Raw genomic sequence first — 27928 nt, 5'->3', positions numbered from 1 at the left:
CTAAAGAAAATAAAAATGAAATCTAGGTAAACATATTTTTCAGATATTCTTTAGAATAGCATTTTAGCTTTAAATACTTTAAATTTGTTCAAGTCGTTATCTTCAGCTTCCTTCAGAGCTATCATCAAAAAAAAGACACTACAGACTTATTAAAGGGGTCAGGATCAAAGGAACTAGTTCTTTATGACTTTCAGTAATTTATTCCCCCGCTGTAGGTAAGTGACTAAACAACAGAAATGGAAACAATTTGTTATTCAGATCAGTTGGCACTAAGCAACAGAAATTATTTAGAAACCCAGAAAATCTATTTTTTCACTTTAAATTTCTGTCTAACTTTTGCAAGTCCCTGTCTTTTCTCTGGAGTTCTTCATCTGAACGTTATTAAGCTTTTAAAATTAAGGGGAAAAAAAGAATGCATATCCTGAAAGATAAATACCTGGTCATTCTGTTAGTGGAAAAGTTGAGGTGGTTTGGCTAAGACAGCCATTTGAGGAACTTAGCAAGTCAAGTGAAAAATGTCTGTTCTTGGCTTTGGGCTAGTAGCAGACAGTGTGCCAGAAAGTGCAGGAGGTAGAAATGTGTAGCCAGAACACTTGTGTGATGGAAGCTATAGAAGAAAAAAGGTTTTGAGTTGTGAGCAATTAACTAGTTCTAAATGTAGAAAAGGAAAAAGTTAGAGTGAACACTGACCCAGAAATTGGAAAAGTGTTCTGGAAGTTGGCAACAATTAGTTGGTGTGGCAGAATTACCTGGCAACACTGAGTTAACTTTCAGGAAAGACTTAGCAAAATAAGGTTAATAAGGCACTAAATTCATACACAGGTGCAAGGAAATAAAATTGGGAAGGAAATATTTAAACAACATTTTCTCACTAATTTACACTGATCAGTTGCAATCTTTCAGCAAGGAAGACAAATCCTAGGAATCACTGCAAATAGGTCAAAATACAACACCAGACACTGGTAAAATACAGAGCAGAATCTTTTGAGAATAATTCAGAAAATCATCAAAGCTTCATTACACCAATCAGTAAGGGAGGAAACTGTGCTTCTGAAAAAGAAGTTCTGTTTGTATCACTTTGATGTAAAGGATTAAGGAAAAAAATCCAAGTAGACAAACCTGTGCAAGGCTCTCGGAAGGCTGCTCAAGAGAAGAAATTGAAGAAATCCCCAGGAGCAGCAGTCAGGTCCTGCATCCACATCTGGTTTCAATATTGAACCAGAAGATGATAACATGAACAGTTGTTTCTTCATCTGATTTTCTGATTACGGTAAGAATAGCATTACTATTCTTTTTTTAACTGTTTGGGGGTGGGGGGTGTGTATTTTTGACTGTACAGGACATAGAGCCGAGTCAGTCTCCCCAGGATCCTGTAGGACGGCCCATTATGCACCGGTCTGGAATTAAGCATGCCACTGGTGAAGCAGTTTACATTGATGACCTTCCTTCTGTGGATGGGGAGCTCTTCCTGGCTGTCGTCACTAGTTCCAGAGCTCATGCTAAGATTGTGTAAGTGTTCAAAGTGTATCTGAAGAAAGTAGTATTATGAATTGCTGTCTTGAGATTTTTAGAGCAGACTAATGAGTTGTGTGTATACAGAATAGCATGCCTGATACCTGCACTGGCTTAGGTGCTGGAAGCAATAGTGTTGCTCTAGTAGAAGGGTCTGTTTGGGTCTAAGTGTCTCACTCCATATTACTGTACTGATAAGGTTGAACTGTTTCTGGTCCATGGGCCAGCCTAGAGCTAGCCTAGGTACCTCCACAAAGTGCTGAGCTGTTCAGTGCAAGCAGGCACTGAAACTCAGCTTTACCGACATAGCTTTGAAATCTCAGCTCTATTATGAAAAAAGAAAATTGTCCAAAATGTAGGAAATAGTGTTACAACATTGCAGCAACAAGGTAGAAAAGCTCTTATGAGGCCTTATAGGAGAGGAAGATGGGAAGAGGATTTTATTTTGAAAGAAAACTGTTTTCAGTGATGTTTTTATACTGCCAAGATACACCTATTCTAGCAGTTTGTTCAACATTCAGGCACCAAAATGCACATATCCAACTTGTCTGCCCAGCATTCAGGCACCAAGACTTGTATCCAGGTGGTCTGGTCAGGATTAATTGTCCTCAGAGAGGACTGAGGCTGCTAGCTATATAGAGTCTTTGTCATATTTCCTGGCTTATTCTTGGGTTGGTGATAGTATGCTGGGTTTGGATATGCTCTTTTTGGTACCATCAAGGAGCTGACATCACCCCCATCTCTGTGAATCAGTAGGATTTATTCACTCTCCTTTTTCTTCTGATCTGAGTGTCCAGAGAAGATGCCTGTAGATGTGCTGGGATCTTGATGACCTGCTAAACTAGGTGCTATCAAAACATGCCATTCTTAAAGACCTTCTGCCATTCTTTCTGATCCTTCTACATCCATACATTGCCAGTCATTCTCCATTTATACTGGTCTTGCCATTTCTGTTGTGGTCTTGCCATTTCTCTACGTGAACTCTCCATTTGTAGATGCTTATTTGTATCAGTTTGATATCTGTGTAGGCTGCGAGGTCTTAAAAAATTGCAACTGTAGCGTCATAATTGTGCAGTGATTTTTATCAAATCAATGCAGTTCAGGCAGTCTAATGGGCCAATGATTTCCCTGTTGCATCTAGAGTATTTCCTAGAAACAAAGCAGGTTAGTCGAATTTTTAAATTGCCTTTGACCTGCACTTCTGCATGTGCCAGAGATAGAAGGAAAAGATGCATCTGAACCTATGAGCAGATCCTGGCAGTACAAGAAACATACCACTGTTTTGTATTCCCTTCCTCTGTGCAACACTTTGTAAAACTAATGAATTACACTTCTCTATTCCATATCCCAATCAGGTCTATAGATACCTCAGAGGCTCTAAAAGGACCAGGTGTGTTCGATATCATAACAGCTCATGATGTACCAGCTACAAATGAGTTTTATTACTCCAGTGAGCCGGAGATTATATTTGCAAAAAACAAGGTATAACTACAATCTTTTAAAAACTGATTTTCTTCATTTTTACTGTTTTTCTGCAGATTTTTATAATGAAATTTTACTTGCTGACTCTTGAATTTCTGTATTGTGTGTACATCAGGCAATCACTTTAGCCATATAATGAGGTAAATTCTCAGTTTTTTTCCCACTCCCTCTTCAGCTTCAAAATAGCTGATGTGCATTATATTCTGCCTAGAGAAAAAGATATAAATCAGAAGAATAAGATTAAACCTCACAAAACCATCTGAGTTGTTGAAGAGTATATTTAATTGAAAGTTAGGCTCCCAAATCGCTTATCCATTTTTTTAATACTGTATTTTCCTCGATTCCCCAGTTATACTGGTATTTCTAATAATTTGTTAGCTTTGTGGATGATCTAAAAAATACAAAGATCCTAAGTAAAAAAAAAAAACTTCTAAAAAGGAAACATGACTAGTGGTTACATGAAAGAATATCAGCAGCACATATGGGAATAATTTGAATCCACTGTTCTATTAAGTGATGTGTATTTTACAGGTGATTTGTGTGGGTCAGATTGTCTGTGCTGTGGTTGCGGATTCAGATGTTCATGCCAAACAAGCAGCTGCAAAAGTGAAGATAGAGTATGAAGTGCTGGAACCAGTGATCTTAACAATTGAGGTACTAATAATTTCTTTTCTCTTGCTTTTTTATTGTTTTATCTATATAGTGAATGGAAGAAGCAGTTCATAGTCTTCACTTGCTTTTTAAACATGATTTTCTAAGGAAACAAGGTGAATATGAACATCCAATTAAAGAGTCTGTCAGTCTCCCTACAAATAGCTTTTCAATCTTTGGATAATTTTGACCACTTGTGATAGACAGACAACAGTCTCAAAGGTATTAAGGTCCCACAAGTTTCATAATAATAAACATAAGAGTAGAAAAGAAGAACTCTCTTAATGTTCCCAGTGAGGAAAAGGCAATGAACATGCTGGTTGTTTATCATCTTTTTTGGTAACTACCAGTTGGTCAGTCAAGGTGTGTACATTGGCTGAATGATCAGCTCCTGATTATCTGTAGTGTTTTGTATCTGTTGTCAGGCTAGCAAGCCAACAAAGTTAGGCTGGAGACACAGGAAATGTTGGGGAAATGTGAGGGGAAAGATGTTAGGGATATAGAACATTTTAGCAATGTGATGTGGGATTCATAGGGGAAGTGGAGTTATGCTGGGTTAATGGCATGAGTGGACGTAAGGAACTAAGGACGTATTTGCAGGGAACCAGCATTAGTTCTGGTAGTCACTTTACAGCTCGTTTCCATAATGCGTGTGGGGTGTAACAGAACAGTCTTTCTGGTATAAAAATAAAAGTGGTCTCTTTTTAAAGACTGGCAATTAGCATTAGTAAATTTTACTAATATTTCATTACAGTTGAAACTCCAGTGAGGTCTTATTAGAAATAAAGCAAATCATACTTAATAAACAGCTTCTACTTTTACTTAGTCTTTGTAATTTTTTTTCCCCTGTTAATGGCATCACTCTTTGGATGGTGGGGTTGCATTCTCATTCTGTGCTCTCTTGGTCACTTGATAGATAGAACAGGTTGAATAAACTGACTGCATTTCCTTCAGAAACTGCTATCATCAGTAACACAAGATACATTGGGAAAGAATTGCTGGAACTGAATACGCAAACTCATCAACAATGACAGTAAAGTGATTAAATACAGTTGATCATTGACTTTGATAGCTGGTGGTTCAAATCCCTGAAGAGAATGGTGTTTCTCCTGAGAGTAAAATGCCACAACAAGCTGAGAACCTTTAAAATACTTCAAAAAACTATTTCTCTTTTTCTCCACTGCAGGAAGCTATAAAGCACAACTCATTCTTTGAGCCCAAAAGAAGATTAGAACAAGGAAATGTTGATCAGGCATTTGAAACTGTTGATAATATAATTGAAGGTAAACTACAGAATACATTTGGTGAGAACTTGTGGTCAGTATTTGGTTTTGTCTGTCTGTTTTTCAAGTCCCAGTACTACCTTTCTTCCATATAGCCATTAGGCCTGAGAAAGCTCCTGATCACCTGGAAGAAAGTGTGATTAATGATTAAACCTAGTGGTCTTGTGATCCTGCTACTACATTCAAGCTTTCTGCATCCTCTGTCCTTTAAACAGAGTCACACAATAATTAGGTTGGAAGGGAGTCATCTAGTCCAACCTCCTGCTTAAAGGAGGTGCAGTTAGAGCAGGTTACTAAGGGCCATGTCCAGTCAGGCTTGAATACCTCTAAAGATGGAGATTCCACAACCTCTATAGGCACCTCTTCCAATGTTTGACCACTTTCATGGTGAAATATTTTTTTGTTATATCAAGTTGCAATTTCTTGTGTTCATTGCCTCTTACCCTTCCACTGTGCATCTCTGAGAACAGCCTGGCTCACTCTTCTCTACATCCTCCCATTAGGTAGTTGCAGACAGTGATAAGACCTCCCCTTAACCCTTTTCTTCTTATGGATGAAAAAAAACATTTCTCTCAGCCTCTTCTGAGACATCCTGTGGTCTAGCCCCCTGCCCATCTTGGTGGCCACCTTCTTGACCTGGTCCAGTATGTCTATGCTTTTTTTAACTTATCTGTGTTTTATTTAATGTTGTCACCACTTGTTAGGCAGTATTGTTCCGCTATTAATCAAGTTCTGTTGATGCCACTGGAACAAGACCAATTTAATCCTGCAAGGAGTTTCATCTGTGTTTTTATTTTAGATGTTGCTCCTTCACACAAGAAGCATCATGAGATTTGACACTGATTACCATAATTTACATGATGAGGAGCAGCTAGTTCTTCCTGGTTCATTTCTTCTGTCCTTTTCCCTCAGTAACACTTGTGTTTTTCTCTTTGGATCAGGGGAGATTTGCATTGGGGGACAGGAACACTTTTACATGGAGACACAGAGTGTGCTTGCTGTCCCAAAAGGAGAGGATAAAGAAATGGATGTGTATGTGTCAACACAGCATCCAGCAATTATTCAGGTAATACAGAGCATTTTCAGAGAAAGTAGTTGAACCTGTGACAATAGAGCTTTTTAAGTTTGGTTTACAAATCCATCTGAACAGTTTAGAAGCAGTAGGAATATGAAATTGCACATCTGGATTATCTAACAACAGCTGCTTCATGGTACTGCTGTATCCTGATAAACACTGACCACTACACTATGAGGATAAGAAAGAAGTAAAAGTCTCATATTTCCCTTCGAACAAAGTACCTCATACCCCACTATTGTAGGCATGAAAAGCTTCCTGTGGAGTGCTGAGGATTCTCTGTCCCTGTTAGCTTTCCATTGAGGTGAGGAGCAATCAGCACCCTGCAGAGTCAGAGTCTGCTGGGGGTTTGATCAGTGCTAATAGCTGTAGGTGAGACTGCTGCTCCATACCAAAATCATAATCATAGAATGGTTTGGGTTTGAAGGAACCTTTAAAGATCATCTAATCCACTCCCCCTGCCATGGACAGGGTTATCTTTCACTAGATCAAGTTTCTCAAAGCACTGTCCAACCTGACCTTGAACACTTCCAGTGATGGGGTGTCCACAGCTTCTCTGGGCAACCAGTGTCTCACCACCCTTACTGTAAAAAATTTCTTCCTTATGTCCAACCTAAACCTGCCCTCTTTCAGTTTAAAACCGTTGCCCCTTGTGCTGTCAGTAAAGGCCTTGGTAAAAAGTCTTTCTGTTTCTTATAAGCCCCCTTTAAGTACTGAAAGGCCACAATAAGGTCTCTCTGGAGCCTTCTCTTCTCCAGACTGAACAACTCCAACTCTCTCAGCCTTTCTTCACAGGAGAGGTGCTCCAGCCCTGTGATTGTTTTCATGATGGTAAATGGTAAAGCAAACACTGACATAGCATATGGTCTACCTAGCAATAGCTATGGTGCATGAAGCTGGTAGTATTTCAGACTCAACACTGGCATTTTCTGTTCAAAGCCCAGTTCAGGTCCTTTTATCATTTCCATTGTTGTTGTATTTCCAATAGCCAAGAAGCATGAAGAACTTTGTGTCTGAGAAAATGATTTGAAGCAAGAATATTCCTGACACTAGCAAGACTTTAGATTATTAAAAAACAAAAGGTTTTATTTGAATTAAAAATTAAAATCAAATTTATGATCTTAGTAATAAAAATAATAAAAACTGTATTCTAATCCCTTTTTGTTATACCTGAAGCTTCTTACTGTTTAGGTAATGAAATCCAAGGGTACTATTCTTCACTCCTGTCCATGGCTATTTCACAGTCTCCATGGTAGAGATTTTAAATGTGAACACTGCTTAGTGTTTGTTGTTATCTTTTTCTTGCTTTTTAACCTAGGGTAAAGGAAAAATTATTTTCATCTGATTTTAAAAAAAGAACTAGAAACATATATGGAACCCGTTTCTAGAAGAGGTTTTTATTTCAGAGCCTAACTTTTAGGCTTAGTTGGAGTTGGCATAAAAGATTAAAACTGTTTTTACAGGAGATGATAGCTGCAAGTTTAGGCGTTCCAGCCAACAGGATCATGTGCCATGTTAAACGAGTTGGTGGAGCTTTTGGTGGGAAACTTCTGAAAGCTGGCTTACTGGCATCAGTTGTTGCAGTGGCAGCAAACAAGTAAGTGCAGTATGTGTGTATCGGGATATGAAGAGAAAATGGGGTGAAAAAGTTTTGCATTTTGGCTAAAATGCTTTCTCCTTTCCCAAAGTTGCTAGCCAAAAAGTTGTAAAATCCTGACTATTCACATTTTGTAAGACTGTTCAGTGCATTTCTTTGTTCTGTTTTGTTAGACTGCTTATGTTAAGCAGCTCTAGCCTCAACTAAATTAATGGGGCTTGAAGAAATTGGTATTAGTATAAGCAAGAAATATTCTTTAAATGATTGAGTATTTCAAAAGGAGCAATGCCTAACTACTGAGGCTTGTATGTACATTCAAAACATGGTATTAACTATCCAGACGTTAGCTTCACTGGCACAGCAGGGTGCAGAAGGAAGAGTTTGAGTGGAAATGCTTTTAAGAACAAGTAGTTCTAGTTCAGTCCCCAACGCCTTTCAGACAAGCTTCAGACAAGACATTAGCTTAAATCTGTTAGATATTATGTTTTTGCTAATGCTACTTGAATTAGTTTAAGAACCTTAACACGTAAAGCTCCATCCCCCACCCTCCCAATTTGGCAGGACAATATTGGCAATTAGCTGTTGGGGGATAGTAACCTCTTTTATAAGCATAACTGATTTGCTGCAGAATGCAGATCAGGCTACATCCTGTTTTAGCCAAAATGATCTTGTGATCTGAGTGGTTAGCTCAATGCATTTCTCTTGTTACCACTGTCACTGTTATACAAACTGCTCTTGATTATTTTTGGCCATGTTATCTGTGTTTTGGATTAACCAGGCCATGCTAAAAAATAATCTTTTTTTATAGTTTAAACAATCTTTTTTTATTGTTAGGACTTTATTTTGCATCTTATGCCCATTTGTTGAAAAGTAACTCTTTTAAATGGTATATGCATTTGTAGACTAATTTTAATATTTTTATTATTATCCATATTTTGGGTTTATTCCAAGGCACCCTATTTCAGTACGATTCTGAATAGCTGAGGTGACTATTTCTTGCTTAAGGTTGAGTGCTAACTGCTGTTAGCTCACTTAACACAGTTCAGTCTTAACACTGAAATAACAATTTCTTCAGAAGAAGTTTGCACTGAGTTACCTCGTTGGCTTTCAAGAGGTGAAATGAAAATTCTGACATGATTGTAAATGCAAAAGATATGAACTCTGGATGTAGCTTTAAGCATATATTTAAGACTATTAAAGTTAAGATTAATCTAAATGCATGTTTATATGCATGGGTAGATCTGGATACATGATGAATAGCCATCTTGTTAATAACATCTCTTATTTTGACTGAAATTTGACTTTTTTTGTTGATTTAGAACCAGCAGAGCAGTCCGTCTTGTTCTGAGCCGAGGGGATGATATGTTAATCACTGGTGGCCGACATCCTTTTGTTGGTAAATATAAAGTGAGTGCTGCAAGAATTCAGTGAAAAAATACCTGCCCATATTCTGTGAATAAGTATTTCAGTGTTACTGGTTAATATATGTTCTATTAATGAAAATTAGTATAATCAATTAAATTTTGAAACAAAACTACTGGTCAGGAAACCAAGAGAGAAAGTTGCTGTACAGCCCTTTCTCTGCTTCTGCCTCTATCTCTACAGGGTTTTGTTTTGGTTTTTTCTAGTCCCTTTGTGTCCTTTTCCTTTTATAGCTCTTTCTGTCTTTCTTTCTGGGAACAGGAAGCCAAACTAGCTCAGACTTCTTCTGCAGAGGTTTATTTTAAACCATCCATATGGTTAGGTTCACACGAAGAGCAGCTAGTTTTTCACAGAAAGTGTCATACAGGAAAGCTCACCCTATGGAGGAAATTAATCTCTTCCCTGCTCATGCACTGTCATCAGTCATAACTATTCATTAGGACAATTTCTGCCTTCTTTTCCATCTCTACTACAAAGGCAAAGTAAGAGAGTTTTTATAAGATGTTTCCCTTAAGTTGAAAATGAGCTGTAGCTTGTGTTGAGAGTTCAGGAACTATTAGTGGCAACAGGTGAAAAGAGAGATGTGAGATAAAGATAACGTGTCTTCATTTAGAAAAACAAATGTCATATCCCATCTGCCAGACACTGTTCTTACGGTCAGACTGGGATTTGACTTTGTCTACAGTGAACATTCACAGATGACACACTTATCAGCCATCTCGGGCAATACACAGGAAGCCACTGGGCTTCCCTGCTTCTTTCTTTCCCAATGGGCTGATGTTGCTTGTTATATGCTGTACCTATACAGATCACAGATGCGAGATGGGAAAGCCAATATCTTAGGAACATACTTTCTTTCTCTCTTGCCCTTCTATAGTTTCAGTGAATGCTGCCCAGAAATTAATAGTGCAGTATGACCCTAATCGTGTGGGTTACATTCATTTTCAAAATATACAAGCACTGAAGAAATGAATGAATGCCAAACTCTAAATAGGTTATTGTTGATGCTTCTAGGTTGGCTTCATGAATGATGGTAGGATCAGAGCTGTGGATACCAAATTTTACATTAATGGAGGATGCACCCCTGATGAGTCTGTCCTGGTAAGGATTTTATAAGCTGACAAATTTTATAATATGGAGGAATTATTAGCTGGAAAATGATGAAGGCCATATTCCCTTGCACATGTGTTGTTAATCATATAGCCTTTTGATGTAGGGACTGTGGGTTGTTGGAAAATCTACACCTAGTACTTTAACCTTTCTTATTTTGTTCAGTGAAGCACTACACTACTTTTTGATATTTTCCTATGCATTCACTTCATGAATGGTTTCTCAGGGTTATTTTCCCATTATAAAAATAGCAATTAACAATGTATCCCTTTTAAAATACATAGTACCTGCATTTGTGCCTGCCCAAAATTGTATGTCTACAAGGCTGGGAAGACCTTTCTTAGCCTTCAGAAAACTCATAGTGATAATTGTCCTGTTACTATCTCTATAGTTTCTGTACTGGGTCTGCATTTATTGTGCTGTATACCTCAGTTCCTCACTTATAGGTCTGCAAAGTATAAAATTTTGCTTGCTTTAATATCAGTCACTAGCTATTTGTGTTTGCATAGCCTATTTTAACTGTAACTGAAATGTTTGTTGAGGTTACTACCCCTCATCTGCTTGTCATTGCCCCACCTATGGGTATTTTCTGCACTCTGAAATCATCAGTGTAACTACCCATGCTATTGCTGCCTAACCTGGTTTTGAAAAATAGCCTGGGTTAGAAAAAAAATCCATGATTAAAAGCATGTACATTAATGCAGATCACATGTCAGAACCATCTTAAGATGAAATTCTACAATGATACAGTGAAGCTGGTGGACCTAGAATTGGAGGCAGTGATAACCAACTGAGTAACCTTTCCACCCAACTCAGCTGCAGCTGGAATAGCACCTGTGATAACAGCCTAACTCTCTAACATCACTCCCTAATTAATTAGAGCAATAACCAGCAGCCTAGCTGTGTGATTCCATTTGATTCTATTAGCATAGCATTAATAATTCAACACTTTTAAAAGGAGAAATAGGTTTATTGGAAATAAAATTACAAGCTTTACTAAACTTACAGTCCAGGGTTTTTTTTTCTGGGCCAGTGTGACTTATCTGTGTGTTCCCAAGACAGTATTCTGGGATTTACTGTTTCTTTAGAGACGACCTTATTCTATGGGAGCGTAGCCCTAGACAGAGCCAAGATGCTTGATGCTCATTGTAATAAAGACTGGTCTTCCAGCATGGAAGTTGAATACCAGTAATCTATGCTTAACTTAGTTATTGTTCAGTCAACAATTAATAATATGTTTTAACTCTCTGTGATTGCATCAAGATTAGAACAGACATTTCTGGGAAGAAACTTTGGTATAGCTAAGAGTTGTATTATAACAATACATTGTATTCACTCTGATTTATCAATAACCCTCTTAAGACTAATCAGCTTCATACACACACTTTCTCTGAAGTCCATAAAAGTTGTGGTCATAATAAAAAAACCCCAAAACATGACTTTTTTTTTTCATTCTGAAAATAACATTTCAACTTATATTTCCTAAGTGAAAATGTAGCATTATATGACATTATATGACATTATTCATATGCATAGTTATTACAGCAAAACTATCTTCTGTTGTTTCTATGCGGAAATGTTTTGAAGTTTATTGTTTAAAGCTCAGTGGAAACAGTAGGAATACAGGCTTAAATTTGCCATTCTGAGAAATCTACTTAATGCTGAAGAGAGCCAGTGGCCTATTTATTTAAATAAACAAACGTATTTATTTATTTTGATACTGACTCCTAAAGCCTAAGTTGAGGTATCTAATATGGGATTTTCCTTTTTTTGTGTTTTTGTGTTTGTGATTTGAAATCTCTAAAAGAAAAATGTGAGAACCAGAAGACACAGTAGACTGCAGTACATATGCTTTCTGGTGGAACTAAACCTTAACTGTGAATTTCCATAGGATGTGATAATTCAGAATGCTTTCATCTGTTCCTTTCATAGCTCCTATTGTTTTAATTAAATCTAATCTGCTTATTTTTCGTTCTGTGTGGCTTTTGATATTGAAGTAGGAGCAAAATCAATCGTAAAATGCAGTATCTGTTACATCCTTAACTACTGACCAGCACTCAACTACTAGTAACATCAGCTGTGTTCTGTGAATATCAAAAAAGAATAAATAAATAGCATTTATACCCATTCTAATGCCCCTTTAATTTGTCATGGCAGTTTAAATGAGCAGTGGTGTAACTGAGAACCTGTCCCCAAACTCCACCTGAATTTTTCGACAGGGCTGCCTGAGGCATTCACTAAAATCTGCTGTTACTTGAAATCAAAAAGGAACTGAAAACTAATATGCTGCATGAGAAATGTATGAATAAAGTCTGTATGTGTGCATAAGTGTATTCTTACTACCAGTGATTGACAGAAACCCAATTTTAAAGCTAATTGTCTCAAGTTAAAGTCTTTATATGAGATGAGGAAGATTTAAATGTGAATTTGAAAGAAGCACTGTTCTGACATTTAACTATACCTGTTTGTCCCCTACCTCAGGTAGCAGAAGTATCCTTGTTAAAAATGGACAATGCATACAAGATTCCCAACTTGAGATGCTGCGCTTATGCCTGCAAAACAAACTTGCCATCAAACACAGCATTCCGAGGGTTTGGCTTTCCCCAGTCAGCACTGGTGACAGAAACTTTGATAACAGGAGTTGCAGATAAAACTGGTTTATCACCAGAAAAGGTGATGAAATGAAGGCATCTTCTCACATGAAGTCTATGCAGTTGGAAAGTTAAAACCCTTTAGATTAGCTCAACTGTTTGAACAAATCTTTTCTAAGTCAAACATAATTTGTGCTAAAATTAATATATTTTTAATCAATGCCTGGTTGTTGAATGAATAGCATGCTCTTACAAACTGAACTAAACTGGTAATTGTTCAAAGAACATATGGTAATCTTCTTGTTGTCTACTAGTCGCCCAAAATGGTGAGTTTGCCTTTAACAGGATTGTGTGATAGCTGTTAATTTTATTATTTCAGATTAGGGAAATAAATATGTATAAGGAGAACGAGCAGACACACTTCAAACAAAAGCTTGATCCACAAAACTTAATACGGTGTTGGAATGAATGTATGGAGAAATCTTCATACTACAGTAGGAAAACAGCTATCAGTGAATTTAACAAACAAAATTACTGGAAGCAAAAAGGGATTGCCATTGTACCAATGAAGTTTCCATTTGGACTGGGCACACGTTATCTTTCTCAGGTTAGTTTCTGTAAAGAGTAAGTGAGCTAAGCTTTTTATCCATAGAATATGACAGTTACTCTACCTTAGGATACAAAATGTGTTATCTTTCAACTTCTGCAAAACTATTGTCCTCCTAATGGTTGTTCCCTGAAGACTACACTAGCTTCTAGCTCTCTTCAAGCTGAGACCAAAGTCATTTGGTTTTCAGGACCCTGCAGCTTGGACCCTGCTTGCTTAAAGGCCAGTCCCATCTCTTGTGATGTGGTATTGCTATAGATGAGTTGAACACTTGTATGAAAAATCTTTGAAGACAGATGGCAAAGTGTTGACTGGATAAGTTATCCATTCTAGGTATAGCTCTGAGCTTACTCTTTCTGATCATGGGGATACTATGGGATGCTGTTCTTAAATACTTTACCCTTTAATGTCATCAAAGACTAAGTTTAAGGAAGAAAAGAAGAACAGTAGTACTTTTGGTCTTTGTATTTTGTTTAATGTAGGTGTCCAGAGCTTCTAGAATAGACAGCATTTTATCAGTTGAAAATTAATTGACTGACTTGTATCATATCCAACTGGCTGTCTCTATTCAAGACTAAAGTCACAGGGTCTTTGTAGTCTACAGTGCTACTTCCAACTGAGTCCAGGAGGAAAATCTCGCTCAGAACCTTCCTTCTGTCTAATGCTGACAGCCTGCCCAACCCATGCAGTTGGAAAACCTGTGTCCAAAGGCTCTCAAACATCAATGAGAGAGAAAATGGAACTTGCAGCAGTTTGCGTGTACAGCCACTAGTGAGGGAGGTCCTGCAGCTTCTTTTGGAACCATTGAGATACTGTTGCCAGGTGTAGATTTATTTCAGGATCTAGCAACACAAAAAGCAGACCGCTGAGGATTTGTATCTTTTTCTTTTGAAATTCAGTACAGACAAAGAGAAGGGACTAGCATTCCAAATTTTGCCTTCTATTCAAAAGCATTAAACAGATAAATTGAAATACACTTCCAAACTGTGTCCATCTTTTTTGATTCATCGGTTCATCACTGTATACAACACATTTCTCACTAATCTAATCTCGATTTTGTTTTTCTTTTTTAGGCTGCTGCTCTGGTTCATATATATACTGATGGGTCTGTTCTTCTGACACATGGTGGAATTGAAATGGGGCAGGGTATTCATACAAAAATGATCCAGGTAACAAATGATCTGAACAATGTGCTTTATCTGTCATGCGGATAAACAGCATGAAGGTTTTCTTCTTGGTTAGTTAGTGTACCAGTAGGACAGTTTCTTTATCAGCATAGTCACTGCTTCTTTGCATTGATAGAGTTAGAAACCAAAGATGTCTTCATTAAGAGTCATAGAGACAGCAGGTAGAAAAAACAGATTGTTTGGGTTTTATTCTTCCAATGGTACGTGAAGAGGCTTATTAGAAATAAGATTTTTTGGGACTGATCCCATAAAACCCATGGTAAAAAAAGACAGTCAGTATTCAGATTAGTATACAGTCCAGATGACATTATTATGATTCTATTTCTTTAATGGATAACTGAGACACATCTGTAAAGATATTTATCAAGACAAAGAAAGCTTGGGATCTGGGCCTGCATAATTTGCCCTGAGACATACAGGATATAAGCAGCAAAATCAGGAACCAAATGGTGGACTCCAGAGTCTCAATCCAGAGTTTGAGCACAGCTAAAACATTGACCTTCTTTTCTGTTTCTTTGTACTGAGGCAGAATGGTTTCAGCTGGAGGTTGGAAGAGGACTTGCTAAAACTTTATCTTTCCTGGTATCACTGACTTTTAGCAAGTACTTGGGAACTGTTGGAGTGTTTAGAATGTTTCCAAAACAGAGAAAAATGTGTTGTTCTTCCTGAAACAGGTTGCTAGTCGGGAACTGAACATCCCCATGTCATGTATTCACTTCTGTGAAACGAGCACAACAACTGTTCCTAATGCATGTGCCTCAGTAGGATCTGCAGGGACAGATGTCAATGGCATGGCTGTGAAGGTAAAGAGTGGTATTTAGTTTAACAAAACACCCTGTCCCTCGTGGTATTTACTGCCTGCCAAACTTTAAGCATTAGTGATCCCATAGAAATCAAGTTTGAGATTACCAGTAATACCACTGGAGATTGCCAACAAGAAACATGACTTGTTGACAGTTGCTCAGTAGTGGTGCTTATGAGTTTTCAGAATATGATCTGAGCTTTGCCCAAAAGGCTTATGTTTGACAAAATCCTTGTTTCATCTAACAAACTAATCCCATACAAATCTTGTATCCTGTTCCTGTTCTAAATCTGCTGATTCATGCAGATTCCAGCCATTGTAACTTAACCGTTTATAAAGTTTAAGGTATCAGTCTATGCAGTCTATTTATAAGGGATAAGTCTATGCAGTTAAAATGACACCTCCTACCATACTTTTTCAAACCAAGATGACAGTAAAGCATATAGTAATTAAGTACTAACTAGAACATATCTTGAATAGTACCGAACATATCTGTGTTAATTTTGTGTTATATTCTCCTGACTTCTCACCAGGATGCTTGCCAAACTCTTCTGAAACGCCTGCAGCCTATCATCAACAAGAACCCAAAAGGGAGCTGGAATGATTGGGTAAGACATGAATCCTTCTAAATGTGTTCTGTGTGCTTGCAAAAACTGTGATATATGTATTGTAGTCTATCAGTCTGCTCAGCCTGATAATCGTAAAGTTAAAAACTGCAGAAACAGGTTATTTCACAGAAAGATGGAGTGTAGGTGCTTGGTTTAGATATGTGGGGAAACAATCCCCAGATCATATCTAGTTGGAAAGGAGGGGAAGCTATCTGTGAAGTCACATGTGGAGGCACAGAAGCTTTTAATATACAAAAAATATCAGCTTGTGCAATAACATAACCCAGCCCAGCTTACCCTCAGACAAGCTGTTGCCAAAAGATTGTCAGGGTATATGTGTACAGTGTTGTTTTTCTTACATGGCTGTTCCTTATTTTTACCGAATCAATAAAAAGAGTTTTCTCAACCTCTTTCTTCCATTTCTCTCCCATATGCAGTATATTACAGAACTGCAAAAAAGGTAGCAGGAATCCTTGCTCCCATTGCTCTAGTATGTAATTAGTTATAATATTAGTTACATTTGCAGTGGAGTAGTACAGAAGTAGTGCTAAAGCTATTTATAGAAATGGCCCCTGTCTGGTGCCCACTTGAAACTGGAATAGAATTTCAGGGCTAGAAACTGAATTTCTTAACTAAAAGCTTTCTGCTATAATACGAACTATTTTTATGAAGATATGTCTAGGAATCTAGTCCTATGTATTGAGATGTTAAAAGAAAACTTGTTTGTTATGTCTTCTTACCCAGTACTGCTTCTTATCTATGGCCTAATGAAAAGGTCAATGCCTGCCTTGAGGAATTTAGAGATCCAGTACACTAGGGTGTTTCTTCTCAAGTGATTAAATACTATAACTGTGAAAATTGAAACACTTTCTTGGCAGTAGTAATTCCTAGCAATAGCAAATAATGTTGAAATACATGTGATAGCTTGATAACTGACAGCTGTGTATGCAAAGATAAAATCCAGTTCTCCTCTAATAGGTGCCAAATTAATTTGGATAATTCAGACACACCCAAAATATTCGCAGAAATGGCTGAGCTAAGAAAGAATGTAAATATATGCAGAGAAGTTAATTTTACGTCTTGCAAAGTCAGTAAATTACAATTAATTAAAAATTAAAAAAAAACCCCAAAACTTCTTGACTTGTAAACTGAGTAAATCTAACATGAGAATTACTGAAAGGGAATAGATTTAGGACCTCGTACTGTCATTTTTACCGCTGGCAGAAGAACACTGTAAAGAGCATTTCTTTTGTCAGCTGTCATTTTTATGCAAATAGGTCATGCAGCTCTTTTATCTCAGTGACTTATAAACCAGATCTGTTCAATTGACAAAGAGGGGATCCATTTCTATTGCACTTGAGCAGAAAAATTGGGCAGGGCCCTTTCTGACTATGGCATTACCAGTAATAAAGATTCTGCAAGAACACTACTGTTGACAGGTCTATTCCTTACTGCCAAAAGAATTCAGATTGCTCATCGAAAGGGGGTTTAGTTCTACAGTATTAGGCCGCATGTGCAGCTAAACATGCCTAACTCAGCTGGTCTTCCTTTCTTTACAATTTGTTACAGTTTGGCTTTTAAGGAAGTATATGTAAATAAGTATTTGTAAATTAAGTAAAAAAAAATATATATATATATATGCTGTGTTCCTTCCTGACTCCTTACTTGGTTTACCACAAACACTGCTATATTTTACAGATTAAAGAAGCTTTTGAACAGAGTGTGAGTCTTTCAGCTACTGGCTACTTTAGGTAATATATTATTGTTCCTTAAAAATGCATAGGTTAGACCAGGACTGATTTCTGAAGATAACCAATACCGTGAAGAGAAGATCCTGTCCAATAGTTCTTTCCAATGGCTGAGCTTATGTTTTATGTAATTCTTTGATATATGGGGGGTGGAGTATGAAGTTTAAGGCTAATTTATGCCTAGCCCTGTGTGGACTCTCTAGAAAGCATCAAAAGAATATTTCGTCCCATCTTTGCTCCATGATTTGGCCATTAGCAAACCAGAAAGCATCAAGAAAGTGAATGCTGCCCGTAACAGTAGGTGTGCAAAGTGGGATATAGTTTATGTACTGGAGGCTGTATCGCTATAAGCTACAAATATTATTGTACTACAGATTACTTTACACTTTTACCCACAAACATGATCACACCAAGTTGCATGACAGGAAGAATGAGTGGCAATATTAGAGTATTTATCCAGCACACACCTGTAATTAGCAACCAGGTACACTTGTGGAAAATTAGGACCACTTAATTCTAGATCATAGAATCATAGAATTGCTTAGGTTGGAAAAGACCTTTAAGATCATCCAGTCCAACCGTTAAGCTAACATTACCAAGTCCACACTAAACCAATTAAGGGTAGACTAGGCTAAACCATGTCCCGAAGTGCCACGTCTACCTGTTTTTTGAATGCTTCCAGGGATGGTGACTCCACCACCTCTCTGGGCAGCCTGTTCCAATGTTTGACTACTCTTTCTGTGAAGAAATTTTTCCTAATATCCAATCTAAACCTCCCCTGGCGCAGCTTGAGCCCATTTCCTCTTGTCCTATCACTAACTACTTGGGAGAAGAGACCAACACCCTCCTCACTACAACCTCCCTTCAGGTAGTTGTAGAGAGTGATAAGGTCTCCCCTCAGCCTCCTCTTCTCCAGGCTAAACAACCCCAGTTCCCTCAGCTGCTCCTCATAAGTCCTGTGCTCCAGACCCTTCACCAGCTTCGTTGCCCTTCTCTGAACACGCTTCAGCACCTCAATGTCCTTCTTGTACTGAGGGGCCCAAAACTGGACACAGTATTCCAGGTGTGGCCTCACCAATGCCGAGTACAGGGGAACAATCACCTCCCTGCTCCTGCTGGCCACACTATTCTTGATACAAGCCAGGATGCTGTTGGCCTTCTTGGCCACCTGGGCACACTGCTGGCTCATGTTCAGCTGGCTGTCAACCAGCACCCCCAGGTCCTTTTTGGCCAGGCAGCTTTCCAGCCACTCTTCCCCAAGCCTGTAGCATTGCATTGGGTTGTTGTGACCCAAATGCAGGACCCGGCACTTGGCTGTGTTAAACCTCATACAGTTGTATGAGATCTGAACCTTAAGGTTATTTCCCTTTAGAGGAAGGAGAATTTAAAACATCTGGTTGAATTTAAGAGAAAACTCATGGTAATTTTTTTTTTTAAAAAACTAACTCAGGAGTCAGGTACCATGATTCAGCACTAACTGAAAGCTAGGGGGGCACTTAGTGCTCACATGAGAAGTGGGGTTGCTCACTGACCCTAGTTTTGGAGTCATTGTTTTGACCTCTCTGCTTCTGGATCCTCAGAAAATTCCCACCACATATACTCTTAGATATGGGTTTATTCACAATGGCATACTATTGTAGGACACAGTAATCTTAAACACAGTTCCCACTGTTCTCTCTCAATGCAGTCTCGTGGTCCTTTTTCTCTGAATTCTTTCACAGTGTTTATAAACAACCAGAAAGAAAAAACTGCTGTGGTATAACTCAGGTGAGGTTCAAATCAAAGCTTCTCTCTCAGCCTGCTGTGCCATACATCTTCTCTCCCTCCACCTGTATTTACCCACTTATTGATAGCAACTTTTCAGGTATTCAGGCAGTCTGGAGTAAGCTGAAGAGGCACTTCGCAAACCCATACTTATTTAAAACACTGAGAAAAGCCCTAACAAAATGTTCCTTCCTGCTGTTAAGTCTGTTCAAGTATGTTTTCTGCTTATGCAGCCATTTAGGAATGTTGATATCTCCAAAGCAATGAACAACAGTCATACTTTGCTATTGACATTTAACAGTGTCCAAAAAACATCTGCAGATCCCTGAGCCTCAAATCCTGTATTGATCTAGTTCTTATCCAGTCATATTCTCCCCATCCAAGAATCTCAAAGCCAGCTGAGGTAGATGGGATATGGGAAGTTGTATATGTGGATTTTGTGTATCCCTTTTTCAATGCACAGTTCAATGCTCTGATTTATACTATAATTGCTTTATGGGGTATAATTTTAAATATGCTCAGCAAAGACATTTCAGTCGTATATGGTCAGAAAATATGCCTTGGTCACATAGCTCACATGGTTGGGAGATAACACATTTCACTGTCCTCTTGTGTCCATTGAATTTACCCCATCAGTCCTGACTACTATAGTCTCCTCAGTTAGTCCCACTCCCTTCTAAGTAATTACACCTTTATTTCAATATTCCTGTTTTAACCCTCTCACTCATTCTGTAGGCAGTTTCTGTAATTTTAACTCTTTCATTTATCTCTTGTAAATTACTCTTTCATAGGTCCTGAACAGTTTTTCCCCCTTTTTCTGAATTCCCTTATGTGCTATTACCTCAGCAACCATTACTTTAAATTTGTATTCTGTACTTGATTACTGTGTCTTTATTAGTATATTTCTCGGGTTATGCTGGTTATAGACTCTCCTGAACTGAAATAGCTTGCTTGTCTGCTAAATTTTATATAAATATCAGCTCCATCAAACCTAAACTACTAGTGCTCTGTAGGATTTCATGGAACTTAACTGTTGGGGTTCTGACCTGTTATTTAAGATTTCACTTGAAGTAGTTTCAAACTTTCATGTGCTCATCTGCTTTGTTACGATGCAGACATTCATTAATTTTCTTCTTGTGGACTTTGATTCTTCCATCAGAGGTTACAATGAAAACATGGATTGGGAGAAAGGGGAAGGACAGCCATTCACATATTTTCTTTATGGAGCTGCTTGTTCAGAGGTTGAAATTAACTGTCTAACAGGAGATCACAAGGTAATAACTGAGCTCATGGAGGTTTTGTAAATAATGTGAACGAGGTTTGTTTGTATCACTGGATGCTCCAACAGCCATTCAGGTTTTGCATGAATAAGTCACCCGTCTTCACATGATAATAAATATATCAGTGTAAATGCAAATTACAGGTGGAGCAGAATGAAAGCTGTGCAGTGTTAACTAGCTTTTGGCACATCTGTATTAATGTCATATGGGTTCACCTTTTGGGTTATGGCAGACATCTGACATGTTCTTTGCTTGTTCTCTCCCTGTTTGCCAGAAAACAAATTACAGCAGAGCTAAATATTCTGTTATATGCAGCTTTGACTGTCTAGACAGCTAAATGTCTGGACTGCTGATCATGTGCCCTCTATCTGTACTTGTTTATGCGGGGATTTCCTTGTGCAATGGGAAAAATCTGGCAGCGCTGCCTCTGGCTAAACTTCTGTTAAAGTTGAGACAAGTCCATTCTGCTGGTAATGGGGTATTGGAAACTACTTTGAAATTGTGTACATGGAGGGGCCTCTGTCTTAGCATATATTATTCCACTGAATACCAACTCTAACCCGCATTATGTTCTAATGCCTCCACTCCATGCATCTCTCTCAGTAATACGCATTTGAATTTTATTGACAGAACCTCAGAACAGACATTGTTATGGACATTGGATGCAGCATAAATCCAGCTGTGGATATAGGACAGGTATGTGCCAAGAATTTCCTGCTGTCTTATTTCTATTACACTGATAGCCTTATCTGAAGATTACCTCATTAATTCAGAAAATGTTAATTTCTTACTAGATAATGTTATAAATCATAGATCATATTAGAAGGTCCTTTTCTTGTAGAGTTGCCCCATTTGAGTCAGTGTCAGAGCTTTGTAGATGTCAATGAAGCTTGAATTTTACCTGTGGCGTCAACCTGTAGCACTTTGTATACGTATATATGCCCACTATCTGCTGGACTTAAATCCTGTTTGTGATCTACAGTCTCCAAATTCTCCTGTTGTTTGACCTACCTTCGCCACTAGATAGCAGGGAAACACCTTTCTTCATTGCAGGCTGGTCCGCGGACCTCATCACTTCATCACAAAAGCGTTTGTCTGTCTCTGGTATGAGAAAGCTTTTCCTATCACAGTAGCCCCAAAATGTTGAGGAATCCCATTAGGCAAACAGGAAAGAAAATGCTCTTCTAACAGCTAGTGATACAAATAGTTCTTGCTGAAGTATTACCTATTTTACCAAACATGAGAACGTAAATGCTGGTTTTTTTGCTTATTTGAAGATTGAAGGTGCCTTTGTTCAAGGCATTGGACTGTACACAATGGAGGAATTAAAGTATTCTCCAGAAGGAGTTCTCTATACTCGGGGTCCAGATCAGTATAAGATCCCTGCTGTTTGTGATATTCCAGAACAGTTTAGTGTTTCCCTGCTGTCGTCTTCCCAAAATCCTTATGCCATCTATGCATCCAAGGTAAGCAAACCATCACAGGCCCTAATTCTTAGATCCTAGGACAAACAGAGAAATGACTCTGATATAAAACATATATAAGTTTTCAGTTCCTCTTCTTTAGCATTTCAAACAAGTGTCCATAAAATTGTTTTATTTACAACATCAGGGAAGCTAATATGAAAAGATATAATGCGGGATATTGCTCCATATCTTTCATGGTTGGCAAGTAGGAATTTTAGGGTTTCATTAACAGACCATACACAGAAGCTGCAAGCTGAATTTAAAACTGTACTTTTAAAATGTGGTGATAAACTGAAGGGTTAGTGTAAAAATACCAAATAAATTGATGGAGAAATCATAATGACAATGAGAGTGTGCAGCTTACGTGTGTGTGTTATGCAATAAGAAATGGGACTGCATGTGTGTATTTATATGAGAAATTGGCTCAAGTATTCAGTTGGTATAATCATTGCTTCAATTTACACCAACAAATATTGTGGCCAGTTGCATATATGTAGTAATGGTAAAATCAAGATGCAGGTAATTCTGCAAATTTCCAGCTGTTTCAAGTATTAGCTATGCATTTAGAATACAGTAAAATAAAGCAGCATGACAGGAGGAAAAAGCATATTTTACAGCAAAAGTTATTAAAGAACAAATAGGTCCTTTAAAATTATTTAAAGCTGTCTCAGTAATACATAATTAGAAAAGTATTTGAAAAAAAATGTTATCTAGGTGAAGTAGTTACATAGTTGATTTGGAGGTGCTTTAGAGAGCTGATCTAATATCCCTCTTCAAACATAGCTTTTATCCTTTTCTGTGAACTTATCTCCTATAATTAACCTTAAAATTCACTATAAGAAGGTGTGGTTCTGTCTTCATGCACCATGTTTGGGGAAGACATTTAGTTCTCAAATTTTAGCAAGGAGATAAGTAAGATTCAATTGTGATATCCCAATCCAGTCCAAATTAAAATGTTCAATAGCATAGCACTGAGAGAACTATGGAATAAGGGTGGATTTGACCTATCTTTGAGATAAGTAACAAATGTGAATCTTATGTCAGAACCAGTGAGAAGATGTCAAGCCCACTGAGGTCAGTGGTGTTTGTCCATAGGGAATTATCATGAGTTCAGGCTTTGTTTCTTAGTTGTATCTGTACCTGGGTTTGGATTGTTTTAATTTTATCTGCCAGTTATTCTAAATTTCAGTTTATCAATGAGCCAAAAAGATTCTAAAATCAATAGCCAATATTTGAAATCAACTTTTTAGCTCCCTGAAAGCAGCTACCATCAGAAGACTTGGTGTGATCTGAGCTTGCTTCCACTAAATCTAAAATAAACTTCCTTACTGAAGGACGAAATGCTTTTTGAGTCACTGACTTTTAAGCTTTTTAGTTGATATTGATATGGCATGTACTCCTCTCATTTGCTCAAAACCTACACCTATATGACTTCTTTTATTTTCTTTTTCAGGGGATAGGTGAGGCAGGACTTTTCTTGGGATGCTCTGTGTTTTTCGCTTTGAGAGATGCAGTAACTAGTGTGAGGAATGAAAGAGGACTGAAAAAGACCTTTGCACTGAACAGCCCTCTGACTGCTGAACAAATACGGGCAGGCTGCGCAGATGACTTTACTGAGATGGTAATAGGAAAGTGGGGGAAGGGTCTGTTTGTTTCTGGGTAGAAGTGCATACTGGTTTTGGCACCCTTGAATGGTGGGGTGCCTAATGATATCTCCAGTTGGTCATGCTTTGCATACAGCAATATCATATCGCTCCTTGTAATTGAAATGTCTAGTAACATGTCTCACTCACACAAATTATTCCAACAAATGCCATTCAAGCATTGTATTGAAATTTCCCTGGTTTTGTATAATCTTTTTTTTTTCTTTGAAATTTACATAATTTTTACAGTCCCCTCTTTCCCTGAAGCCTCCTCCTTCCCTTCTATATGTCAAATCCTATAGAGGATTAAATAGCTCCTCTTATTGACATGAAATGGATCAGCCTCCAAGCATCTTCCTTCTCCTTCCAGGTGCTTTCCCCCACTGACTTGCACTCATTCTGGTACTCTTTGGAACAAGAATAATTAACTCAGAGCTAACAAAAGGATACAGAAGAAGAACAAATGAGGCAATACACTTCTTATAATGCTGATCCTTTATATTCTACATTTTCTGCAACTGTTCACTGTAGTCATGTTCCCACTGCTATTACAATTCTTTTCTGTGTAAGTTTTTATTTAGCCTACAACATCTGTGAAGCAAGGTCCTTGCCAGCATATAAATCCATACTGTGCCCTGAACCTCTGAGGCTCTGTCATGGAAGCTCTTGAGCTTACTCCCATAGTATTTCTGTGGTCATGGTGGGGCATCATTGGCCCCCAAATCAATAGGTTCGTGGGCTTACTCTCATGTCAGGAGCTTGCGGGAGGTGAGGTCCACCAGTGCAGAGACCATGCTTCTCCATCCCTGTTTGGCCCTGACCCCAGTTATCACTGACCTTCCTTCCAGCCATCCTCTGTAGGTATCTCCTGTAGAACACCCTGCTGAGTGGCTTGGAGGCACCTGATAAGGGCAATATTGGGAGCTGGCCAGTCCAATAATATTAACAAGTCACTCTTTTAATTTCTTGCTTGTTCTCTTAGATGACAAATGACGAATCTGCTTCCTGCATTCCTCAGGCCATATCTGTGTGAATGACAAACCAGAGTGCACAAGACCTGAATGGAATGGAATGGAGTGGAATGGAATGGAATGAAAAACTGATTTACTGTCCCAATACACACTAATCAACACACAGATAAATATATTTTCTCATTTTCTCATTTTCAGAATAGAATCAGCTACCAAAAATATGCACATTACATCTTCTATCCTTATCTTCATTCTCCATCCAGTATTTTCGTTACAGTACTTTGCTTAAATTACTGCATTCAATTGCTAGAAATACATCTCCTGCATTTGAAGCATATATATTCAACAAGAAAGATCTGCTGAACAGCTCAAATGCTGCAGGAAAGAAAGTTAGGATGAAGTATAAATGTATGTTAGATAACTTACTGCAATGTATTACACTTAACTTCATATGATAAATGATTCTTTAATGGCTTCAGCTAATTTTCTGATTTAGATTTGAGTCTTGCAGTGGAGTGTGAGTACAGAGATCTTTGTCTGTTGAAGAATCAGGACTTTGTTGGATCCAGTCCCTTTTTGATCAGAAGTGATGCTCTGATTTGTAGTAAAGCTGCTTTAGATTTTTTTGGCACAGACATCTTTGTGTTAAAAACATGCAAGAAACAAGAGTTATGATTTTCTTTTGCTATGCCAGGCAAATTGCTATAGCTGACCTACTTGGAGTTTAATTTTATTGCAAAAGTTGGATGAGTCAGTTGTAATTTCCACCGGAACCTTTTTCTCATGGAGCAAGCCAAAAGCCTCTGAACTTAATGGGAAAACTGGCATGGAATTCACTGTGCTTTGAATAGGAGACTGGATGAACCTGTCTCTGGAAGGGATTCTTAAGCAAGTGCTTAATCCTGTGCTCAGGTCTATATTGAGCCATGGAAGTACAATTAAGAACTTTCTCCCATTCTTGGCCACTCCTGTGATAAAGAAGATAGAAAAAACGTAATGAGATCAAAAGGTGATCTGCAAAGATCAGTTATCTGATGCTGCTTAGGGTGCAGTGGGATTAGACCACAGCCAAGTAGTGGCAGCTGGAGAAAACAGGAAAATAGAAAGCAGCACTGTATTAAAAGGTAACAGAAATTCTGGTGTTATTAAATTTGAAGTATGTATATATTTGTAACCTAAGATGAGACCAAGAAATTACATAGACTATATCAAAGTTAATATATTATGGCAGCTCTGGCCACAATATTCAGATTTCAGCATCAGAATCCACAATATTGGAGACTGGGAACTTCAACCTTTTTTCCTCTTGAAGTGCAAAGCTGAGATTTCAGTTCTGAATGCACATACGTACAAATACACAAATCTCCATGGTATTTGAATTTGGGGCTTTGGTCTGGGATACATCCTAATACAGAGAAAACACTTCACTTTTTTAGTGAGTCTACGGAAGTTACTCAAAGTAGCACCTGAAAAAGTGCAGCAGGTTCTTTGATAAGAAAGTAGAACTGTGAAAATAGGTAGTTTGTACATTCAATGTGTGGTTTCTGTGAACCTCTGCATCACTTATTCCTTGCTGAGCGTGGTGATTGCTCTTCCGGTTACTCATAGGACAGATTGCTCCAGAGCCATGAAGACTGGCATTTGTAACGAAAATAAATTGCTCTAATTTGTTTGACATGTCAGCTTGCAGGCTCTTATTTCACTGCTTCTCAGTTTTCCACAGACTATTTTCTTTTCTTGCCTTCCATCCCTTTTATGAGTTAATACCATATCTGTGACAGAAATCACGTTAGTAAGTTAAACTGGTTTTGCATTGCCTATTAAGATATGAAATCTTTATTGTTTCAATTTGTTTGTCTCTCTGTAACTGGTATAAGTAGGTGAAATTTCCCTGCTTAAACATAGGTGTCTAGACCGTTTTAGATGTCATAAGACAGCAGAGACATAGGAGGGCACAGGACTGGAAGATATGACATAGCAACTGGAGGCCAACCAGGTCTTAGCAGATCATCTGAAGCGGCACTAGAAGTGTGGCTTAGGCAGCTGAAGCCCCATTATTTTTTACTTCTTTTTCTTCACTTTCTTTGTATTACCTTGGCTTTTATATATTGTAAGAAAGTCAATAAATCAAACTAAATGTGAATGTTGCTGCCATAATTAGTTCTTCCTGATTTGAAACATCTTCTTAGTTTCACTGCATGGGCTTTGTTAATGACAGCTCACAACCCCACGTGTCAGTAACAGCCCCAAAATGTGGGTAAATCCTGGCGTATGCTGAAGCAGGGAGCATATAGGTCTACTGAACTGGAGGAAGGGGCATTGTCTGTTGTTCTCCTATGTACCTATGCATGAGTGCAGGTGCTCGTTAGTTTCAGACAAATCAAATCTTGTGAAAATCATGGCCCAACCCTTGCAGGCAATGATGTCTCCCCACCTGCAGTGCTGAGGTGTTTGCACTCCAGGCATTCATGGTGTTCTAGACCCACACTTTGTTTTCTGCAGCACAGATCACACATCTGCTTGTCAGTATTTCTCAGTTATTATTAACAAAGATTCCTCCCTGCCTCTTTACAAGTGGCACTGTTGTCTGGTTGTCTCAGCAAAATCTATACACGTACCAAACATGGGTTGTTGGGTTTTTTTGGGGCTGAAACATATTAAGCTGTCTCTTGGCTTTTACGTGTTTGAAAAACTGCTTGGAAGCTAGAAATACCAGCAATTAAACATCCTGATAGATGACACTATGGCTACATGGGATATTATGAAACAAATTTTCTTAGATTATATGGGTGTTGAAGAGGGGGTTTTGTTACATTTTTAATACTGTTTAAAATGTCCAGACTCAGGGGTCTAGATAAGCAGAAGGGTTAGGGCTTCGAAGGTACTGGTGCGTTGGATGGCTATTGACACATTAATGTGCACTGTACAGGAACACCCAAACTGGAGGCGGCTGAGAAGAGCTCTCCTTATTCGTTTTCTTCATGAAAGAACTGTTTCTATAACTATCCACCCTCAGCACTCCCATTCTGTGTGTGTGTAAGCTTAAACACCTAACATAAATACTATGTTCTAGTTTGGAGGCCTAGTACTCTGAAAATTAGATACTGGACTGCCAAAATCTAGTATTGG

General features: G+C 38.1%; 1 protein-coding gene across 1 annotated transcript in view; it reads left to right on the top strand.

The window, feature by feature from the left end:
* AOX1 (aldehyde oxidase 1) overlaps nt 1-26865 on the top strand; it is a 46891-nt gene extending 20026 nt beyond the window's left edge. Inside the window, exons 17-35 of the mRNA XM_075711695.1 lie at nt 1340-1509; nt 2868-2994; nt 3526-3648; nt 4832-4928; nt 5870-5994; nt 7467-7600; nt 8920-9007; nt 10037-10123; nt 12614-12805; nt 13103-13330; nt 14404-14499; nt 15192-15320; nt 15853-15927; nt 17626-17678; nt 20599-20713; nt 21350-21415; nt 21997-22185; nt 23639-23806; nt 24811-26865. Coding sequence (XP_075567810.1) covers nt 1340-1509; nt 2868-2994; nt 3526-3648; nt 4832-4928; nt 5870-5994; nt 7467-7600; nt 8920-9007; nt 10037-10123; nt 12614-12805; nt 13103-13330; nt 14404-14499; nt 15192-15320; nt 15853-15927; nt 17626-17678; nt 20599-20713; nt 21350-21415; nt 21997-22185; nt 23639-23806; nt 24811-24861 — 2313 coding nt within the window. The 3' untranslated portion in view covers nt 24862-26865. The remainder of the gene's footprint in view (nt 1-1339; nt 1510-2867; nt 2995-3525; nt 3649-4831; nt 4929-5869; nt 5995-7466; nt 7601-8919; nt 9008-10036; nt 10124-12613; nt 12806-13102; nt 13331-14403; nt 14500-15191; nt 15321-15852; nt 15928-17625; nt 17679-20598; nt 20714-21349; nt 21416-21996; nt 22186-23638; nt 23807-24810) is intronic.
* The last annotated feature ends 1063 nt before the right edge of the window (nt 26866-27928 follow it).

This window comes from Pelecanus crispus, chromosome 5 (assembly GCF_030463565.1).
Source record: "Pelecanus crispus isolate bPelCri1 chromosome 5, bPelCri1.pri, whole genome shotgun sequence".
In the NCBI taxonomy this organism is placed as follows: domain Eukaryota; kingdom Metazoa; phylum Chordata; class Aves; order Pelecaniformes; family Pelecanidae; genus Pelecanus; species Pelecanus crispus.
The sequence above is the reverse complement of the archived record's forward strand: the minus strand, read 5'-3'. Positions and strand labels throughout refer to the sequence as shown.